Below are 23,832 nucleotides of genomic sequence, written 5' to 3'. Positions count from 1 at the left end.
CCTCACATATTGTTATAGTCTACATTTCCATCTCTAGCCAATGACTGTGTAGAATATAACAGTGTCTGGAGTCTGAACTTCCACTTGTAACAGGAAATTGAAAGCCCACAATATTTCAGAATTACAGGGGCATAAACCCAAAATGTTTCTTTCTTGACTGAGATAAAACTTTCCAATGTACTTCTATCATCTAATTTGATTTGTTCTCTTTGCATCCTTTGTGAAATGCACATGCACTACTGGGAGCTAGCAGGTGATTGGTGGCTGCACATATATGCCTCTTGACATTGGCTCACCCAGTGTGTTCAGCTAGCACCCAATAGTTCAGTAGTAGCTCCCAGTTTTTCAACAAAGGAAAACAAGAGAATTAAACAAATTTGATAATAGAAGTAAACTAGAAAGTTGTTTAACCCCCTAGAAATGGGTTAAAATTGGGGTTTATGTACATTTAAATAAAAGGAAATGGGACAAAATAAATAATAACAGTATATTGCAAATAGATTTGTACTAGTAAAGTGTTCAACAATAAGTAGCAGGTTCTACCATTTCATGACAGGGTTATAAAGTCTACATCGGAACAACAATTTCAGTTATGGTATCGGGTCTGGGGGGCGTCCCTATGATGCTAGGAACGCCCTCCAGACCGCGATCAAACCCAGGAAGCGCAGTTGGCTTCAGGACAGCCGTTGGCTATGACGTTGTATTGCATCATAACGGCTTTAAAGCCCAGCGCCGGTTTGACGGAATACAACGGCATAACGGCGGCAAAAGGTTAAAGAAAGCTAGTAAATAAACAAGACTGATACATATGAAAATAACTTGCCATTCTAGATGGTTTTCGACAAATGCAGACATGGGGCTGATTTGTACAGTGTAGGTGTCATTCGCTGAATACTCAAACAGCCCATAATAGGGATTGAAGAGCTCTTGTGAGAGAAGGAAGAAAAATTCTCTTGAAGGACCACTGTAGTCCAAGCTGGAAAATAAAAAACAAAAAAATCATAAAATATACTACATTAATATCATTATTTACATTGAATGATATAAAACACTAGAAAATGGCTTGTGCTCTAAATCTAGAAAGCCTTGAAGCAATTTGATTAAGATAAAGCAAGCAATTTCGTTTTCCAATGTACTTCTGTTGTCAGAAATGCACTGCTGGGAGCTTGTCTGTTTATTGGTGCTGCACATATATGCCTCTTGTCATTGGCTCCTCAGATGCATTCAGCTAGCCCCCAGTAGCGCATTGCTGTTCCTAAGCCTACTCTCAAAGGATACTATAAAAACAAAAAAAGCAAATTTGATAACAAAAGTAAATTTGAAACTCTATGTAAATCATGAAACTTTCATTTTGTATTTCCCTTTAATACTGAAAAGTAAATTAAAGGGACAGTAAAGTCAAAATTAAACTTTCATGATTCAGATAGCCCATGTGATTTTAAACAACTTTCTAATTTACTTCTATTATTAAATTAGCTTTGTTCTATTGAAATTCTTAGTTAATAATAAAGCTGTGTAGGCTTATAGGAGCTAAGGCACGTGCAAGTGTCTATGTATAACATTGCTATAAACAACATTGCAAATAATGCTGCCAGATGGCTAGAGACATGCACAGTCCTGAGCTCATCCAGGATTACTCTGTAATAAAGGATACAAAGAGAACTAAGCAAAACTGATAGCATGCTCTATCAGTCCATTTAAGTTTTATTTTGACTTTAATGTCCCTTTAAGCACAAATGGGAAAGTCAAGTGCTACACTGAGAGTTTGTAGAAGGCCAAGAACCAAAAACAAATTTAAAGGGACACTGAACCCTGAATTTGTAATTCAGAAAGAGCATGCAATTTTAAGCAACTTTCTAATTTACTCCTATTATCAATTTTTCTTCGTTCTCTTGCTATCATTTTTTTGAAAAAGAAGGCATCTAAGCTTTTTTTGGTTTCAGTACTCTGGACAGCACTTTTTTACTGGTGGATGAATTTATCCACCAATCAGCAAGGACAACCCAGGTTGTTCAGCCAAAAATGGGCCGGCATCTAAACTTACATTCTTGTATTTCAAATAAAGATACCAAGAGAATGAAGATAATTTGATAATAGGAGTAAATTCGAAATTTGCTTGAAATTTCATGCTCAATCTGAATCACGAAATTAATTTATTGGGTACAGTGTCCCTTTAAGAAAATAAATTCAGACTAGGGGGAATAAGACATTACATAAAATGTAAGCATCGACCTGTTGACATTTGTTCAAAATAATAAGATAAGACTTTCACTAAATACATTTTGGCAAACTAACATTTTCAGTGAACTCCAGTACTGGATAAACTGGTTTTATAAGAGGTAATTTATTTTTACATATTGACAGCATTACATGTTTTATAATATCCACAAGTAAATATGAGTCATAATGCAGAGAGTTGCTGCACGGGGCACTGAATTTACTGCTACAACTATTTGTTCTCACTCTTGTACAGTTCCGTCATACAGTAAGTTATGACGAGTAATAAAACGTTTTAATACTCATCACTGTAAATATTACCAAATAAACCAGTTCATATCGGAGCACATTTATATATCTAGACAAATCTAAAGTCTTGTTTTCCCCACAGATTTCTTCTGCCTACAGTAATTTCAACTTCAGCTAGGTATTGTGGGTAGGAAATTGCAAATTATATTCACAATAATTAAACTTTAAACTTCTGCATATACTTTATACATGGTCAGTGTTCATCAGCAAGAATTCTGAGGACCAAAAATACTAGACATTGGAAAAATTTGTTTCGGTTTGTTTCTGACCGATTCGGATTTTTTCGAATTTTGTTTTGAGTCGATTCAAATTTGGACACATTCAAATGTATTAGTTTCGGATTCATTTGGATTCAAATAAATTTGGATGTATTGGGATGTAATCGTTTCGCATTCGATTAGTAAATTTGGAAGTTTGGTATGTGTTACGTTGATTCAGATGGTTCCAAGTTACGCAAAGGGAATTATTTCACTGTTCTATCTCATGAAATTTAATTTTTATACTGAATTGTGATTATTCCATGGCCATTCCAATGTAACGAATAAATCCAAACTAATTCGGATTTATTCATTACAAATGCATTCAGATTAGTTTAGTTTCGTTGCTAGGGTAATTTGGAAATTCGAATCGATTTGAATCTCAGAATTTGGCGAATTTCAATTCAGAACAAAACGAAACGCACATGTGTAAAAAATACTTTCCTTAAACCAGTCATTGTAATGAAAGATGTGAAGTACAGGTTTATTATAGACATTTACTATGTAAGCTTATATAGCGCCTTCATACTTACCCCTCCTCTCCAACAAACGTGATATATAGCTTATTTCTTTGGAGTTCTTTGCGTGAATAGGCCATCACTTGATTAAATGTGCCTTCCAAGAGATGGTCTCGACGTATGATAAGCCTATGAAAGAGAGGATTTGTACTATTTCATTACCTTTTCCACTACATTTACCTATTTAATAATTCAGTAGTTAGTAACATTTCTTCCTGTAACTATAATATTGTCATTAGTCCAATTTTGCATCTTTTTCTATAAATGTTTCAGTCTAAGTTGCACCAGTTTATATGCTTACAACCTAAAGGGAAACATTCTTACAGTGTATTTAAGCATATAAGATACAACTTAAAGGGACACTATACTGTAAAATTGGTTTCCCCTCAATGTGTTTACAATAACTTGTTATACCAGCTGATGAGTTTAAAATGTATGTGAAATTGTTCCTTTAGATTTTTCCTATATGAAATAGCAATTTTTAATAATAGCTAGATTACGAGTTTTTTCATCAACTTGACTGCAAAGGGCTCCAAAGCATGTCTGTAATTACATACATGCACATATAAACACATCACATCTGTACACACACGCATATATATATATATATATATATATATACACACACTATATATATATATATATATACCTGTATATACGTACATATACATATTTAGACATGTACAGTATATGTAGGTATTTCTATATTAATACCCTTTGCAGTCCTTTTTTTTCTAACGCCTGAGACCACATTTGTTTGTGCCTTTATAACCTTTTATTTCTTTAAACTATTTTGTATTAGATAGTGTTATTATGAGTGTAACTGTACTATTAAATGTATTTTTAATACGTTCTGTGACATTTTGTATTCTAGCATAACAGTTAACCAGAGCTCTGAGGTTGCGCAATCCTGACAGGTGTTAAATTAAATTGCGCTCAAGTGATCGTGTTTACTTTCAACTTGTAATACACGTGTTACTTCTGACGTGCGCAACTGTTAGCGCACCACTTGAAATCTGGCCCACAATGGACTGATTTTGTAGGGAGAGAATACTTCATTATCTTATCTGTATAATTAGTTATATGAAGCCCCACTTATCTTATCTATCACTGTTTACTCAGAAGCCAAAACTTATACAATAGAAAATGAAGATTCTAGCAGCTGCCTGGCACAGTCCCCCAACTGGGAGCATTATTTTATCTAAACCTTCTTGTTTACATAGTTTTTTCGTAACCATTACTTAAAGGGACAGTGTACACCAATTTTAATATACTTGCATGTAATAGACACTAATATAAAGAAGAATATGCACAGATACTGATCTAAAAATTCAGTATAAAACCTTCTAGAAACTTACTTAGAAGCTCCTAGTTTAGCATTGTTGATGAGGTTAGCCTGGGACACCCACTGAAAGGGACGGGGAAAACAAAAAGAGCAGACACTCCCCCTCCCATGCATATGAAAAGACAGATAACATAAATAGGAGTCTGTAAACATGTGTATACATCTGACACTGTGGGGCTTGGTTAGGAGTCTGAAAATCAGCACAATGTTCTTAAAAAATAAGCAAAACTATACATTGTTACAAAAACCCTTGAAGATGGGCTTTATAAATGGATCATCTACAAAACATTTATGCAAAGAAAAATCTAGTGTACAATTTCCCTTTAAGTACAGACATTTTCAGTATAGGTATATTTCAAATCAACTGTTTCAAATGACAAAATAAAGGTAAAGATGCTGTTTGTAAACAATTTAACACACTCCTACGGGAAAAATGTATTATTGAGAACACATTAAAGGGAAGAAAATGTTAGAGTAAACTGTCCCTTTAATATTGGAAGAATCAATATTTTGAAAGGGCAATTTTAGAAATATATTAGTTTGTGTAGATTTTACCCTGGACAATATATTTATCTCCCAACTTCAAATTATTACCTGTTATACTCTGGTATCAATAGGAAAGGCTTACTTCCAATCCAGTGGGCTGCTAACCTAACTCCTCAGCTCACACTATGGGGCCTTGCAGGCTCGCCGGAAACAGGAGTTAAGAAGCAGCGGTCTTAAGACTGCTGCTCCTTAACTCGTACGCCGCCGCCCGATTGGCCGCAAATCTACAGGGGGCGGCATTACACAAGCAGTTCACCAAAACTGCTTTTGCAATGTCAAATACCTACAGCGTATGCTTTCATCATTCAGCGATGTCGGACGGACATGATTACTACAGCGGATCATGTCCATCCAACAAATGATAAATCGGCCCCTATATCTTAACCAACTGTACTAACAGGGGTCAGATATATAGGAAGAGTTGTACAGATGCACTCAAGGGTCAGAAATATACAGATGGGGAGCACTTGCACGTGCACGGAGTGAAGGGTGAAGATACACACAGAAGTTATCTAACCTCTAAGCTGCAAGAAGGGAATGCAATTAATTAATAAGCAAACTGTTTCAACAATCCATAGGAAGAAAGGTTTAAATTTGTTGAAAAAGAGAAAGGGGTAAAGAAAGAAATAAACTGCTCCCCAACTGGAAGACTTAGTAATGACAAGACACATTCATAGGTCCAGCATTAGGCAACCAATTGAGAGTGGCTAAAAAATGTTTGAAGCAAAAACATTCAGTTTCTAGCTTATGTTGCTGTCCAATTGATCAGGTTCCTCCTTTAAAGAGAAGTGGGAATAGGAAGAAACTATTGTTTCAACATGAGCCGCAATGGATATTTGTGTTAGATACTGTGTATCCCAGGAGGTTTAATACTTATTTATCTTCATCGTGTTTTCTTTGATTATTTTTCCATATATTATTTTCTATTTGGCTTAAAGGGACATGAAACCCAATTTCTTTCATTATTTAGAAAAAGGATGCAATTTTAAACAACTTTCAAATTTACTTCTAGTATCTAATTTGCTTTATTCTCTTAATATCCTTTGCTGAAAAGCATATTTAGATAGGCTCAGTAGCTGCTGATTGGTGGCTGAACATAGATGGCTCATGTGATTGGCTCACCCATGTACATTGCTATTTCTTCAACAAAGTATATCTAAAAACAAAGAAAATTAGATAATAGAAGTAAATTAGAATGTTGTTTAAAATTGTATTCTGTAACGGAATCATAAAATCTTTTTTTTTGGTTTAGTGTCCCTTTAGGTGGTTTTGTTTATTGATTGATATAATATTGTTTATTGTTTGATAAGTATGTTTTTTTTTTTTTAACAGAGTGTAATCACTTTGATTTCATTTAGTCAGAAAAAAAAGTAGATATGAAACAAAGTATGCAGTGTGGTTGTTGGCCACTAGATGGTGATATACCTTCAGAAATGTAAGCAATTGGCTGGGACGAGAATTCATTGAGTGAGGACCAATCTAGTATACAAAACCTGAACTTGTTTGTAAACATTGGTGTATATAAGAGGCGATTTATGGTTGTTTGAGTTACTTTGATAAAGGCCCAGGTGTAGGCTGAAACATTGGAACTTAAAGGGACAGTCAACCATAGAATTGTTATTGTTTTAAAAGATAGATAATCCCTTTATTACTCATTCCCCAGTTTTGCATAACCAACATAGTTATATTAATGTACTTTTTACCTTTGTGATTACCTTGTATCTAGGAACCTTCTTCCAGCCCCCTGATCACATGACTGTGACTGTTTATTATCTATTGTCTTAAATTTAGCATTGTATTGTGCTAAATCTTAAATAACTCCCCTGTGCCTGAACACAGTGTTATCTATATGGCCCACGTGTACTTTCTGTCTCTTTGTGTTGAAAAGAGATTTAAAAAGCATGTGATAAGAGGCAGCCCTCAAAGGCTTAGAAATTAGCATATGAGCCTAGCTATGTTTAGTTTAAACTAAGAATACCAAGAGAAAAAAGCAAATTTGATGATAAAAGTAAATTGGAAAGTTGATTAAAATTAAAAGTCCTATCTGAATAATGAAAGTTTAATTTATACTTGACTGTCCCTTTAATATGTGAAATAAATATATATTGTGTGCATTAAGAATGCTGAGTTTTCATTGCAGAGTATTGAAATGAAATATAGGCAGTGTTCTGATGGAAGTCTGCTTCATCCATATGAAGATATATGTATATATATATATATATATATATATATATATATATATATATATATATATATACAGTATATATATATATATATATATATATATATATATATAGTGATATCAGACAATACTTTCCATTTCCCTATTCAACAAGATTCAACAGTAAATCCCACAGGTTATATCCTGCAAATGTGTTACTTCTCACAGCCTCTTATAATTCTGTTATTCATCTCTTTGTTAAGCATTTCACATCCGCTCCATAACAGTAAAATACCATTCCCCCAGGTTTTTTTTTTTATCTCCTATCTTTTCACACTTCAAAGCTCTATTCAAGAAAGCAGTAATTCAGAGGGAAGCCTTTCTGCAAAGGTGAAAGATATAGCACCCCCGTGTGTCTGCTTTTGTTAGCATTTTTGGCATGTAAGATTGTATATTTATAGAATTAGTTAAAAAAAAAAACATGACTTGTATGCAATAAAGTATTTTATTTTTTAAAATAGCCAGAAGGGGAGTGTCCATTTGATACAGCTTTCAGTTGCTTAATTTCAGTTCCATAAAAAAAGACCAAATTTACAAAATATATAAATAAATAAATAACTGAAAGTTATTTTAAAATGCACATTTTTTAGTTTATGAGCCTATAATTCAAACCAGAATGTTTTCTCTGTGTCTGGCAGTATCTGAGTTATTCAAATAAATTTTCCAAGGATTTCAAAATCCATCCAGATTGAAAGAACTTAAGTTTTACATTTTCCAGATTGCTAACCAGATAAACAGATCATTTGACTTCAATAGTCCAATATTATGCAACATTATGCAATCCTGAACATTTTAGGAACTTAATGGAACAGGCAATAACAAAAATGGGTATAAAGTTATTTCAGCTGTAATACTGTGAAAGAATAAAAGTCTGCAAGGATCATTTCTCTATGTTTATCAAGACTCACTGTATCACACAGAGTACTGAATTATATTACTTAATGTGGTTAACAGATGCAGCAGATGACTGCTTTGAAAATGAATGTGCTAGTAAACAGACCAGGCTATAAAATAAAGGCATATGATAGGGCAGCTCTTACACCTGCTAACTCTTAAGTGAAGAGAGCAATAACTTGTCAATTTTTGTAAATACACTTGCTGAGAAAACTTTGCAATTAACAAATGAAACTACTCTATGGCTTTCATTAAAATGCATAGGAATTTATTCTGTCTTCTGTAATGTAGTGGCCAGTGACTGTGACAGTTGATAATTGTGACAAATAAAGATTGTTGACGAATCTGCCAGCGCACAGACTTTATCTAGAATTAATTATGATGTTTCATGAAATGTAATCAGCAAAACCAGACACAACAATTTCAGCTAGCGTTAACTGGGTCAAATTAAGGAAAATGCATTACCCGAGAGTGAGTTTGCCTACAAAAACATTTTAAAGATATAATTATGTTTAAAGTGGTTATGGCTCAGTTAAAAAATTATGACGAGAGGCAAACTCTAGCAATGACCTCTCATTAAATAAAGTCAGTTATCTACAGAATAAGGTGCTCAGGCAATTGTTATTGATGCCAGCACTGAGAATATGTATATTGGTTGAGCATAATGGATTTTTAATTAAAAAAATTAATGCAACTGGCGCATAAATGCAGAATATATAGCAGCAGTAGTGGAGAAGGTAGAAGGCCTATCATTTTATTTTTACACATTGATAACGTTAATACACACCAACATACTCTTTTATAGAACCATATTCTCTAAATGTCCAAAAAAATGGTTTCTTTATCAAAAAGAATAAATAAGCGGTATAGTTGTACTCTGGTTTAGTAAAACAGTTAATGGACATAAAAATGTATTCTATTTAAAGTTTTCAAAATGGCCCAGTTAGATGTCAACCATATCACACTAATTGAACTGGTATAGGGAAAAATTACCATCTCTTTTCCCTTGTGGCTCCATTTCTGCAACATTATTACAATCAAATCACTACTAGTGAGAGTATGCTATTTGTTTTTAACTAAATAATAGGCTGGTCATAATGAAACCCATTTAAGAACCTTCTGATACCAACTGAAATAACATTGGTAACTATATAATATAGGTACCAGCATACAGGTTCCCATCAATAATCACAACTCGGTGCTAGCCTTACTATATGAACTTAGTTCTACTCACAAACCCAGCCACATTGGAACCACTAGCCTATGTCAGAAGTGTACGAAGAATCAGTTTTCATAGTGAACCCTCCAACCCCAAACATGATTGGTTAATCACTTAACCAATCTTGGCTGCTGTAAAAAGTTTATAAATAAGAGGGAAGATTGGAATAACAACTGACTGATCGTGTGGAAGAAGAACACTTTGGATCCATTGATTCTGCTTGACCAGACTGGAACAAGGCTTAAAAAACAAAAATAATAATTTTATTTTATTTGCCATTAGGGGTCCCTCTAATTGTGCGTGTATGCATTGGGGGTCATGTAAAAGAGGCCCTTGGGGTTTAAAAGAGTACCTTGGAGAGTGATTAGAAGGATCTTGGTGTAAGGGGAGTGTGCATAGGGGAATTTTATAGGGCAGCATAGATAAGATAGTGGACTGGGAATCGATTGTGAGTAAGACCAGAGTATGATAGTGGACAGCGGCATTGAGTTTGGCTAGAGAAAGAGAATTATAGTAAGTTGGGGGTGTGGGTAGATTCACGTTGTATAGTAGGCCTGTGCTGAATTAAGTTTATGGGTAAATATGGTTGGTGCATAGTTAGGGTTTATTGCAGTTGGGGGTTAGGGTTTAATATGGTTGGTGCATGTTTAGGGTTTATTGCAGTTGGGGGTTAGAGGTTAGGGTTTAATGTGGTTGGTACATGGTTGTGGTTTATTGCAGTTGGGGGTTTAGAGGTCAGGGTTTATGAAACCTGAGTTTTTCTAAAAAAATTATAAAAAAAAGTATTTTTACTCTTTTCAGGTATTTGAGTGGAAAGGGCTCCAAAGTATAGTGTATATACGTGTATACATGTGTATATATGTGTTTATATGTGTATATATATATATATATATATGTATTTATATAAATACACATGTATACACATATATACATATAGTATGTATATATGCATACATACACATGTATATGTATGTATATATAGATTATAGCCATTTCCATTAAAATACCATGTCATATACCATATACCTCATAGATATACCAGTGTAACACTTTATTTTAATGTATTTATGTTGTGTTTAATTCAACTTTTATTTTTTAGCCCTTACCCTTTACGCAAGGACTTCAGTCTCAAACCGAAGAGCACAAATTTAGTTTAAGCTAATGCAGTCACGTTTGCTTTCAACTTGTAATATGCGCACAAGTTAACTTGGGCGCAATATTTTAATATTGCGTGTGTTAGTGCGCCTTTTGCAATCTAGCCCAAAGTGTGCAAATGCTAGAATATTAACTTTTTGTATTTTAAATGAGTTAACTGTGCAACTTGTTAGAGTGCTACAGCATTTGAAAGCCCTTTACTAATAAACAATATTAATAATATTATATATTCAGATCATAATGTCTTTTAATATATTGATATTTACGTTATTTAAAATATATACACATGACAGTACAATTACTCAACAGAAGTACATTTTTGCAAGTAAGAGGCTTCAAACAGATAATAAATCGGTAATTGACTAAATTATGGATGTTTTGTAAAGTGTATCTTTCATTTTAATAGATAATTTGTAAAGAGACAGCTGTATCTATCTGTCTATCTATCTATCTATCTATCTATCTATCTATCTATCTATCTATCTGCACACTATATAACCACTGTGAGGAACTCAATGTTCTTGGGTTTCACTTAGTATTAAGTAAAGAACAGAACAATTTACTGTCAAATCCTCTCTGCCAAAACATGTGGAATTGCCATGGATTATCTACATAATACATAATATTACTATCAAATAATACATGATAAAATATTAGTTAAAACTTTTCTATGTACATATTATTCTTTCATTTATCTCTTTGCCACAACTCTTAGAATCTCCATCAGGAAAACAAGATTAGAATATTTATAGCTTGTGAGGACACCTCCTGAGGATCTCTCCAATCAAGCATGTCAGAAAATGACTACACCTAGGGGACCCATTTGTATGGATGCAGAATGCTGCTGAGTGAACATTAATAAAAAAAAGCAGCTGGATGAAAGATCTATGAATATTACATTACAAGGTTGAAGACAGTATGAGAGGGAAATACTATTTCAAAGAACTAGAGATGTCATTTTCTGAGCAGCAACATTAGATTGTGGGACTTTTGGTAGTAAAAGGAAGAAACACCACCTTGGCTAGACATCAACAAATGTGAAATTAAACTTGTGAAACTAATTATATTAGGGTAACTGATTTAAAGGGACAGTCTACTTAAAATTTGTATTGTTTAAATAGATAATCAGTTTATTAGCCATTTCCCAGTTTTACATCTGTTACATTAATACACTTTTTACCTCTGTGATTACCTTGTATTTTAAGACTCTGCCGATTGTCACCTTATCTCAGTTCTTCTTACAGATTTGCATTTTAGCCAATCAGTGCTGACTAATAAATAACTCCATGGATGTTAATGCAATGTTATCTATATGACACACATGAACTAGCCCTGTCTAGCTGTTAAAAGCTAATAAAATGCACTGAGATAAGAGGCAGCCTTTAACTGCTTAGAAATCAGTTTACGAGCCTACCTAGGTTTAGCCTTCAACAAAGAATACCAAGAGAACAAAGCAAATTTGATGATAAAAGTAAATTGGAAAGTTGCTTAAAATTGCATTCCCTATATGAATCATGAAAGTTTAATTTTGACTTTACTATCTCTTTAAAAGCAGCAGGATGGGAGATGCAGATGTGATAGCAGTAGACAAATTTCAGATATGAACTATAACTCAACTACATATGGATGAACATCAGAATTACTATAGAACAATCATTTAAATTTAAAATTACTTTTAAAACATTTATTAAAGGAACAGTGTATTGAAAAATAGTTTTCCCCTTCATGGAACAGATTGCAAGTGGCGTGATAATTAACGCTCCCGCTCGATTGTTAATTGCACTAGAAGTAAGTTTTTTCCGCTCGTCAGGTTGCACTTGTATTATGAGTTAAAAGTAAACTGTTCTCATTTGTGCGCTAACCCGATGAGCACAAAAAGCCGAAATTACAATATCACTTACGCGTTCACGGATACCCCCATAGAAGTAAATGGAAAGAAAAACAACCCACTCTCCCGCAAACCAGATCGCATATTCTCATGTGCCCTTACCCGATAAATATATATATGATGGTATTTTGCTATAATATATATCTATACCTATAAATATATAAAATATATACATGGTTATATATAGGTATATATATATATATATATATATATATATATATATATATATATATATATATAGGAATGACTATTTAGAAATACTTGGAACATTGCATTGAATATTGCATAAATATGCTTTTACATGTTTTCATCCACTTAACCCCTTAGTGACCAGACCATTTTTCAATTTTCTTACCGTTAAGGATCAGGGCTGTTTTTACATTCCTGCTGTGTTTGTGTTTAGCTGTAATTTTCCTCTTACGCATTTACTGTACCCACACATATTATATACCATTTTTCTCGCCATTAAATGGACTTTCTAAAGATACCATTATTTTCATCATAACATATAATTTACTCTAACAAATTATAAAATATGATGAAAAAAACACACTTTTTCTAACTTTGACCCCCAAAATCTGTTACACATCTACAACCACCAAAAAACACCCATGCTAAATAGATTCTAAATTTTGTCCTTAGTTTAGAAATACCCAATGTTTACATGTTCTTTGCTTTTGTTGCAAGTTATAAGGCAATAAGTATAAGTAGCACTTTGCTTTTTCCAAACCATTTTTATTTTCAAAATTAGCGAGTTACATTGTAACACTGATATCTGTCAGGAATCCCTGAATAACCTTTTACGTATATATATATATATATATATATATATATATATATATATATATATATAGCCAAGGAAAGGATTATGCAGACAACGGTCAATATGGCTAAAACTTCATCTTTATTGTGCAAAACATAAAAGCATTCCAGGAGCTTCCTTTCGATTGGTCCACGGATACCACATGGTGTGAGAGGACCGGAACACACCCCCTCCCGCATAGTGGGATGCTCTGCCGAAGACGCTGCAGCATTTGGATCAAGTCAGCTCTGGGGATTTGATTTCTAAGGGACGCTGATCACACACACCAGACGAAAGGTTAATCGGTGCACCCGTGTGGTGGTGAGTTGAGGCGGTAGCGCCTCTTGGGAACACGGTTTCCCCCTGATAATTACCTGATACCTGTGTGTGGTTAAAGTATGTATAACCCTGCTGTTCTCTAGAGCTGTGAATTAATATGCTGCAGTTTATCGCTAATGCACAGTGAGCGTATATAGGGGGAATTTTGCTGGACCAGCATTACTTTGATCAGTTTTTGAGCTGTCATATGTTTTTCTGTTAACCCATTGGTTCTTGAACGTTTATCCTCCGGAGCCAGAACTTTGTTTAAAAGTTTAAATATTTATCTTTGGACATTTCTGGATGTTGCAGTTAACTTTACTTTACTGTTATATATATATATATATATATATATATATATATATATATATATATATTTTAGTAGACAACCCAAAGTATTGATCTAGGCCCATTTTGGTATATTTCCTGCCACCATTTCACCGCCAAATGCAATCAAATTTAAAAAAAAAAGTACATTTTTCACAAACTTTAGGTTTCTCACTGAAATTATTTACAAACAGCTTGTGCAATTAAGGCACACATTGTTGTAAATGCTTCTCTGGGATCCCCTTTGTCCCTTTGTTCAGAAATAGAAATTTGGTAATTAGAAGGGCGCTAAATGCAGCTGTGCACCACATTTGTTTTATGCCCAGCAGTGAAGGGGTTAATTAGGTAGCTTGTAGGGTAATTTTAGCTTTAGTGTAGAGATCAGCCTCCCATCTGACACATCCCACCCCCTGATCCCTCTCTAACCCCACTCAAACAGCTCTCTTCCCTCTTCACCCCCCAAAGGTCACCCCCATCTTAAGTACTGGCAGAAAGTTTGCCAGTATAAAAATAAAAGTTTATATATATATATATATATATATATATATATATATATATATTTTAATATATATATTTTAATATATATATTTTCTGCAGGGTAGTAGCCCCCCCTTACCTCCCAGCCTCCCTGACCCCCCACAAACAGCTTTCTAACTCTCCCCCCTCTGCCTATTAGCCGCCATGTTAAACAGCTTTCTAACTCTCCCCCCTCTGCCTATTAGCTGCCATGTTAGGTACTGGCAGCTGTCTGCCAGTTGACAGGGTGCCAGGAATCAGACTGAGACTAGAAGTGCAAAAATAATCACACCCTTATTAATAGTAAAAAATAATAAAAAGTCCACAAGTCAAATAACAAGCCAGGAATCAAAACCAGAGCTGGTAGTCAGATGAGCCGAGTCAGGAGCCAAAGCGAATAGTCCGATAAGCCGAGACAGGAGCCAAAGCGAGTAGTCAGTCGAGCCGGAATCAGGAACAAGGAGAACAGCAGAGTCAGGAACAAGCCAGGGATCAGGAACCAGGAGGAACGTCAGACAGCCAGGTAATACACAGGAGTTCTCACAAACAGGTCTGAGACAATGCAAGGGCAAAACATACTGAACAGAGGCCCTTTAAATAATAAGTGATGACATCACAATTCTGAGACTGCATCCTGTCTCACACAGATGATGTACACCAGTCTGGCCATAAAAGGAAATGCAGGAAATTAGCAGCCTCACACAGTATGCACCAAAGTCAGCAAGAGAGGTGAGTAAAATGGCTGCCAGCAGCACATGGCAAACAAAACAAGGAAAAAACCCTGACACCAGTACCCAATTTTCTTTTTTTTTTTTTTTCTTTTTTTTTTAATATATAAATTAAAAAAAAATTCCGTAGTGTAGCTGCATAAATCGCGATTGAGCTGAAGCGATCCGGTTTACTTTTAACTCGTAATACTAGCATTAAGCCCAACAAACACAAACCCCTGCAATAAACCCCTTGTGCTCCATTCGTAATCTAGCCCTATATGTTTCCAATGACTACCAGCTGCAAAGTTTAAAATGTATGGTGTATTGTTCTTTTCGGTTTATTTTTGCAAATTAAATAGCTGTATCTGCTAACTTAAACCATAACCGAATAAAATGGGCTAAGCTTGTAGGGAGATCAAACCTTCTTATCTTATCTTAATTATTTACGCCTAGACACTGTCATTATGTTAAGATAAAGTGTATTGTTTAGTTATTGTTATTAGTTAAAGACAATTCAGGAAGGATATCTAGCAGGGTTAGCCTTGAGAAACTTGCAGTGTGCGTTTCCAGGTACGAACATTAGAAAATTCTATTTTTTTAGTTAAATTACTGGAAAGTTGGCAAAAAAATAAAGAAAGTATATTGCAAAGTTGTACAACTAAATATTATATTAAAATCTGAAGGTGTCTACCATCCTCATAAGAGGGGGGCCTTGTAATGGGGGACCCAATTAGGGAGTCCTAGTGGTAGGAGAGAACCAGTAGTGGGATTGCCTTAGCAGTTGGAGGGACCTAGTAAATAAGGGATCATCGGGATTCTGGCAGCTATGGGGTTAATAGTGGGTGATTAAGAGAGTTAACTTTGGCAAGGGTGTAAAGGGGGTCTTAGTGGTTAATAGTTTTTGTGATTGATGGTCACAGAAGTGCTAATAGGGTTAAATTGCATTGGAAGTTAAGAGGTTCTTATTGGCAAGGGGTAATTGTGATGGGGGGATCACCTTTCATTTAATTCAACAAGGTATTATTGCCCTAGCAAATTGTGTCAAAAACACCATGACAGTCTGTACGTAATGACAAGCTAACAGGTACTGCTGCTGTCTAGAGACCCCTTTGAAGCGTTTGCAAAATGCTCGTTGGGGTTCCTATACAGGAGCAGAGTCTCCACTTTTAATTGCTTGTGCCAGCAAACATTTTATACAGACTATAATATCTATGCCACATAAGTATGTATTATAATTAAATATTTGCATCTAGTTGAAAAGAATATATAAACAGTGATATTAGTAATATAGCTCCCAGATTGTAGGAGCTTAGCCTAAGTGCAGGTTTTCCATTATTAATAGTAGCAGTTGTTCCTAATGAGGGACTAAACTTATGCTTTTACAGCAGCTTCGATATTTGTAGGATATCAACCTGAACTTCTTAACATATTTTTCATATATATCTTCCTAGTAATACCATCTCGCATTAGCAATTCATTTTGATGCTTTACACTTCCATTCAAATTGCAGGCTCAATGTGTTCTGAATGTCAGTTGAATGAATGAATGAATCTGTGTGAGTGATTGTTTAATATCCTAAAGTATCACAGCAAGTGCTTATTTAAGCTGATTTAAATAAAAGTTATATTTTAGAGATATTGATACTTTTTGAAACTACAGTTTAAATATATTAATGTATTAAAGGGACACTAAACCCAATTTTTTTATTTCATGATTCAGATAGAGCATGCAATTTTAGGCAACTTTCTAATTTACTCCTATTATCAAATTTTCTTCATTCTCTTGCTATCTTTATTTGAAAAAGAAGGAATCTAAGCTAAGGAGCCAGACAATTTTTGGTTCAGACCCTGGACAGCACTTGTTTATTGGTGCTCTCCAATCAGCAAGGACAACCCAGGTTGTGAACCAAAAATGGGCCGGCTTCTAAACTTACATTCTTGCTTTTTAAATAAAGATAGCAAGAGAATGAATAAAAATTGGCAATAGAAGTAAATTATGCTTAAAATTGCATTCTCTATCTGAATCATGAAAGAAAAAATTTGGGTTCAGTGTCCCTTTCAGACTGACTTTAAAGTTAATCATTTTATGTATATTGCTTTAAAGTGATGGTAAATTTATATAGTCTGGTAAGCTTGATTTGAAAATATAGCTGCTAAACAGTCGAGTCGCTAACTTTATTTCAGAAAAAAATGATAAAGTTTTATATTCTTTGATTCTTACTATTTTATTGCGGGATCCGTTCGCTCTGCCCCCTTGCTGTTCAGGCTTTATGCACAGTGCCGTTGTAGAGCGGTCCCACGCGAACGCATTAGCTAAAGAACTTTTTTTTTCTTACAAACATGCCAGAATGCCCAGAATGTGATTGAATATCATAGAAAACGTCATTAAATAAAAACACAAACACTGACTGGTGGGGCTGCCGGAGGGCACATTACAATAAGAACAGTTTGCTTTAGTTGACATAAATACAAGGTGGTATTAACATTTTTGATGAATGAAACACCTACTTATTTTTATAGTTGCATCGATTGATGATAGTCAGGCTGTTTGAATTTACCATCACTTTAAAGGGACAGTACACTGTAAAATTGTTTTTCCATTAATGTATTTGAAATGACTTGTTATACCAACTGCAGAGTATAAAATATTTGAGAAATTCCATTTTCATGCTTATTTGTGTATATGAAGTAGCTGATTTTGTGCTTTGAAACCACAGCCTATTACAATGGGTTGAACTTAAAGGTGATATCAGATCCCATTATGTTCTAAGTTTGTGTAAACATACTTGCTTCCTTATCTTTTATTTGGCTGGAACACCAAAGCTCAATACATAGAGAGAACAATGGAAAATGATCATTTTATTACTTAACTATCCTGCATCCCACTGAGAGTGTAATCTCTTCTGCTGGCTGTGTATACTTAGGCTATTCAATAGCCTATACTCCAGTATTAATTTGTTCAGTGTAGGTGGCGATACCACAGGCTAAATCAGCTATTTCAAATGCTGAAATAGGAGTAAAGGAGCTACTTGTAACCAATTTAATACACTCTAGCAGGTTAAAAGGATCATTGGTAATAATTTAAACGGGAGAATTTTTTTGGGTGAACTGTCCCTTTAAGTTGATAATACACCCCTACTCAATTAATGAGTATAGGATATCATATTTGTGTAGTTACTCATTCCCTTATTTAAAAGTATTGTATTGAATTTTATACTGATCTCAATAGTTTCTAAGAAACAATATTTATGTTTTTTAAATATCTATTAAACTGAGGACAATACAGTTGAGTATAGTGCTATAACATATCACTACTAAGTATGTATTGCTTCCATTTAATATGCTGGTATGTAAGTGAATGCAATTGTATTAAAAAGCCCACTTACTTAATTTTACCTGGGCCTTGCCCATACCCTTTGGCTTCAAGTTTTCTGTAAAAATTTCTTAACTTGGCTTCAAAGTCTCTTCTGTAAGGAGAAGGGGCTCTGGCGCTAGCCCGCTGCAGGCCTAGTAAATGTAAACAGTCTTGTATTACTTTATGTTATAGAAAAGGTATCAATACCAAGGTTCTTAAAAATGGCTAACTGTGTAACAAACAGATGAACGTCAGACAATAAATAAAACAAGGTTGTCAAAAACAGATTGGTAAACTGGAAATGTTGTGTAAATTCTTAGATTAGCATATGGCTAAAACTAATTGGGCAATGGACTCTTGATTTCATATTGCCGTATGCACCAATTGAATACAATTCTAAAAATTTGATTTTTTTAAGTTATTGGAATTCTGGTATTTTAACATCCCAGACCCTCCTCAGATCTGTATAATACATAAATACATATAGGGTTTCATACTGCTATGCTTCTTTAATATATGCAATCAATAAGAATCTACATTTTATTATCTGCATTTTGGTTATGGTTGCCAAATGTCTAAAAAAAAAATGCTTAATTGGTCATTAGTGTAAATTTGTATAAATGATTATAAAGCATAACTAAGAAACTAAAGCTGTTAGGGCAGAATTCAAGTGATTATTTGTTTATAATTAGATTCAAAGAAGTTTTACCATGACCTGACGTTTATCCATATTGACTTGACTTAAAAATACTGGCCTGGACTGTGGCCCTAATTTTGGTAAAAAAAAAAACTTTAGCTTGGCTGTCTTTTTTTCTTGGATTAAAGGGACACTGGACCCAATTTTTTTCTTTTGTGATTCAGATAGATAATGCAATTTTAAGCAACTTTCTAATTTACTCCAATTATCATTTTTTTGTTCAGATCTCTGGACAGCACTTTATTGGTGGATGAATTTATCCACCAATCAGCAAGAACAACCCAGGTTGTTTACCAGAAATGGGCCGGCATCTAAAGTTACATTCTTGCATTTCAAATAAAGATACCAAGAAAATGAAGAAAATTTGACAATAGGAGTAAATTAGAAAGTTGCTTAAAATGTCATGCTCTATCTGAATCACGAAAGAAAAAAATTTGGGTTCAGTGTCCCTTTAAGACAGCCATATAAAAATGTGTTAAAGGATATTTACTTTTGATATGTGAATGATGATCACATTTTTAAATATTTTTCTTTATCCATCTATCTGTCTGTCTGTCTATCATCTATTGATCGATCGATCTATCTATATATCTGAAAAGTAAGTTTATTCAGCACAGGAATCCTCTTTTAAAAATAATTTATTTTGAAATATCTCTTTTAGATGAAAAAAAAAAAGAGTATCATATATGATTTTTAAGTTACTGCATAGCAAAAATAAAAAAAAATCTGTACACATTTGTTATAAAGCCACTTTCATCTGTGGCTAACAATAAAAATTTATTTTGATCATTTAATTTTGTCATAGAGTAAAACTTTATTTGTTCAGAAGAAAAGAAACAAAAAAGATGATAACCTGATTTTTTTTTTGCACCTAATACTTTATGTGATATAAGTACATATTTTGGGGGATAGTTAGAGTTTATATAAATTAAAAGAATGGTTCAATTTATGGAATGACAGAATATTATTACAGTTTTGTGATTGATTTCTGCAAAGCAAACAAGAAAAACAAAGTCATATCATAGCAATAGAGGAACTATCAAAACGTTATGTTTATTGATTAGCAGACTTAAAAATAAGGTCCAAGTTGATCAAAGTTATTTTTTAAGCTGAAGAAAAACCAAAAGCAAAAGACTATAAGCCATTAATAGTGTTTATATTCTTTTGAACTTAGTCTTGAACTTAGCACTTGAAAAACAATGAAACCTGACACTTGTAAACCTTATTTTTTTCCATTAAAGATGATATGTTTTATCTTGTGTGTGGGGGTCATTTCTTTCATTTGAAACTTTTACAAAGGTCAATATTGTTTTGGGCATTTTTAATTATTTCTAGGGAATGTCAATTTCCTTTATTTAATTTTATAAAGTAACAATCTAGCTGCACCTTCATCTTTTTCTCTCATTCCTATTTTTTTCTGTTATTACCAGACAATATGAGTTACCTGGAGAATTCTGAGGTGAGGAACCTGGTGAACAACGTGGAGAGAAGCTGTATCCTGGGTGAAATGCAGCCTGTAGGGGGATGTATGACATGATGTCTTCTTCAAAAAGGCTACAAAGGAAAGAAACCATGTAAAAAAACAAAACAGTAATCACTTTACACAATGAGATAAAACCTTATTAGCAAATGGTGAAGGACTAAGATACAAATCTTGTGGATTTCTAAACAGCAGCAAGACAAGTGGGTAAAATGTAATAAAAATAGGATAAAGAAAACTGCCACAACACCAATGTAATAAACCACTTTATAAATGGAGAAATTCCATCATGTGATCAGTTTAAAGCTTTGTAAAGGAAAATTAAACTTAAAATTGAATAGTGACAAACAGGTTGATCACAATGTATGATAATGACCAGCATGTTAATGGCTGCAGATGAACAGTTTTCAATGTTGACGCAAACACAATCAGACATTTTCATTGTTTATTGACAGCACTTTTTTCTATTATATTTTTTCGATGAAAAATTTCCCTATACTTAACTTGCCAGTCCTGTTTTTCTGATCACAATCTAAATTCTCGATTCATAATGATACATTTATAGGGAGATTTTCACTTATCAAATTCCACAGCTAAAAGGGCTTGATAAATCCAGTATAGCAATTTCCAACTTATTACCATGTACCCTTTAATGTAACAGTGAATTTAGACATGGGAAATACACACTGACATTAACCCCCCCCCCCAAGCAATATGAGATGACATTAGCAAGCAACATCACTAAACAGATACAGCTCAATTAAAGTTAAAGAATGAATAATAATCAAGTTTACACTAATAAAATAAATGAGTCAAATCAATAACCAAACAAAACACACGCCCCCTGTACTGATAGTGCCCCTATTCAAATCCCTTAAAGAGACATACACTTATATCTCTATGGTTTTGAAGTACAACAGGGTAAATGCACACGTCAATAATTGGGAATCAATCAACATAAAGGTTCTTCATATTGTGATGTTATCGTCAAACTGGAAGATTAATGACTCAGATAAACTATTTTATGCTGTTTTTCATGAGGTAAAGTTTTTGAACTTCAAGAGGAATTAACAGCAAAAGTATTTTAGGATCAATGGGATACAACACACTGACAATAACGGACACAATTTGGAAATTGCTATCTACCGAAAACAAGCGCAAGACATTGATCAACCCCATAATCCTAAATTATGAGTATTAAACTTTGCAGTATTTTTTCATTGTTTATTTTGCCTGCTTTACATGCAATTTTCCCTGAAAATTGTGTTTTTCCCCATACTCCACAAAGAAGTTGGAGGGCATCCTGCAGAATTCAGATCCCTGACCCTGCAAATGCTATACACTGATCATTTTTTATGTGCAGGAGCTCAGTTATATATGTCCAGAATTGACCCCAGAAAAGAACATCAGATAAAAATGGTATTCCCTGGATTTCCAAATAGTTCAGTTTTTAGCAACTGAATCACAATTGGGATTTCTTTTAATACATTTATTTTATATGCAGACATTTAGTAACATATACTATTTTTAAAATGTTTCCAATTTATTTTTATTATCAAATTTGCTTTGTTCTCATGGTATTATTGCTGAAGAGCATACCTAGGTAGGTAGTGTGCACCTTTCTGGAGCACTACATGACATCAAACACTGCTGCCATCTAGTGTTCATGCGAATGTATTACATTCTTATTCTTATAAAACAGCTGCCATTTTGTGCTCAAGACACATGCACACTTCTGAACCTACCAACCTACTTTTCATCAAAGGATACCAAGAGAATTAAGTAAATATGATTATAGAAGTACATTAAAAACTTTTAATATATATATATATATATATATATATATATATATAAATGTCATTATTGTCCCTTAAATGTAAGAATATTTTTTTAACATAAATATACTGATAATAATTTACCATAAATGTCTTTATTATAAAGCAGGTGATCATGAAGGCACATGGACTAGAAATAAACATTGGGCAACTGCAATTGTCAAGACTTCAGAATCCTTAATATAATTGTATAACTTAAAAGAACACTAAAGTCAAAACTAAACTTTCAATTTTAAACAACTTTCAAATCTACTTCCATTATCAAAATGTGCACATTGTTTTTATATGCACACTTGCTGAGGCACCAGTTCATATTGAGCATGTGCAATAATTAATGTATGTGCATTTTGTGATTGGCAGTTGGCTGTCACATGATGCAGGGGGGGGGGGGTGGAAAGTTGAACTAACTTTAAAATTTGTCAAAAAAAATCTACTAATTATTTGAAGTGCTTTCTCATTGTTTATTTATTATGCATTTGTTTATTATGCTAATCTACTGTATTTAGTGGTGCTTTAAGAATAATTAGTTATATCTGCTGCATTATCAGTTTTATTGCAGTAACAAACAAAGCTGTGGTTTTTGATCTGCATCCCAGATACAAATACAAATATTGTTACTAATTTTACCTTAAAAGTATAACTAAATCTGCATCGCATGACAATTTCTCCAGTCCATGAGTACCTTCTGTTCGTATATAGTGTATCTTCTCCCTTAAGAATAAAATACAATATGTTATTTTCCATGAAAACATTAAAAAAAGTAATTAAATCTGTAAAGTAACATTTATAAAAGCATAACTGAAACCTGCATTGTCATGTTTTGATAACCCCCTTATGCTATACACTCATAACATTGAATTGCAAGTATTTCTATAGCCATAATATAAAAAACATACCTATCATCATTTTGATACTATAGAATTTTCTCTGACCAGCTATTCAGAGTAAAACTGTCTGTTGATCCTTATTGGGAAATAAGTATGTGTCTGAAATAATTATTATTTAATTTTAAAATGTAAAAAAGATATGAATAATAGGCAGTGAATGTCTGTATTTTGATTATCCTTATTATTCATTTGTACCATTCAATTTTTTCTATAGTAAAACTGTTAACATTCAAATATTGCATCTGAACATTGACTCCAATAGACTTACATTGAAGTCTATGAAAATCCAGATTCTAAAGTTAACAATTGACAAGTTATATTCAATATTCAAATATAA

The 23,832-nt window shown here is 33.5% G+C and overlaps 1 protein-coding gene across 1 annotated transcript in view; it reads right to left on the bottom strand.

Moving 5' to 3' along the window:
* Window positions 1-23,832, bottom strand: part of HECW1 (HECT, C2 and WW domain containing E3 ubiquitin protein ligase 1) — a 416,305-nt gene that overhangs the window by 53,345 nt on the left and 339,128 nt on the right. Inside the window, exons 17-21 of the mRNA XM_053714546.1 lie at window positions 23,236-23,319; window positions 20,738-20,847; window positions 18,628-18,748; window positions 3,317-3,430; window positions 824-976 (exon numbers count right to left, since the gene is read on the bottom strand). Coding sequence (XP_053570521.1) covers window positions 824-976; window positions 3,317-3,430; window positions 18,628-18,748; window positions 20,738-20,847; window positions 23,236-23,319 — 582 coding nt within the window. The remainder of the gene's footprint in view (window positions 1-823; window positions 977-3,316; window positions 3,431-18,627; window positions 18,749-20,737; window positions 20,848-23,235; window positions 23,320-23,832) is intronic.

This window comes from Bombina bombina, chromosome 5 (genome assembly GCF_027579735.1).
Source record: "Bombina bombina isolate aBomBom1 chromosome 5, aBomBom1.pri, whole genome shotgun sequence".
Lineage (NCBI taxonomy): Eukaryota > Metazoa > Chordata > Amphibia > Anura > Bombinatoridae > Bombina > Bombina bombina.
This window is presented reverse-complemented; position numbering and strand designations above follow the sequence as displayed.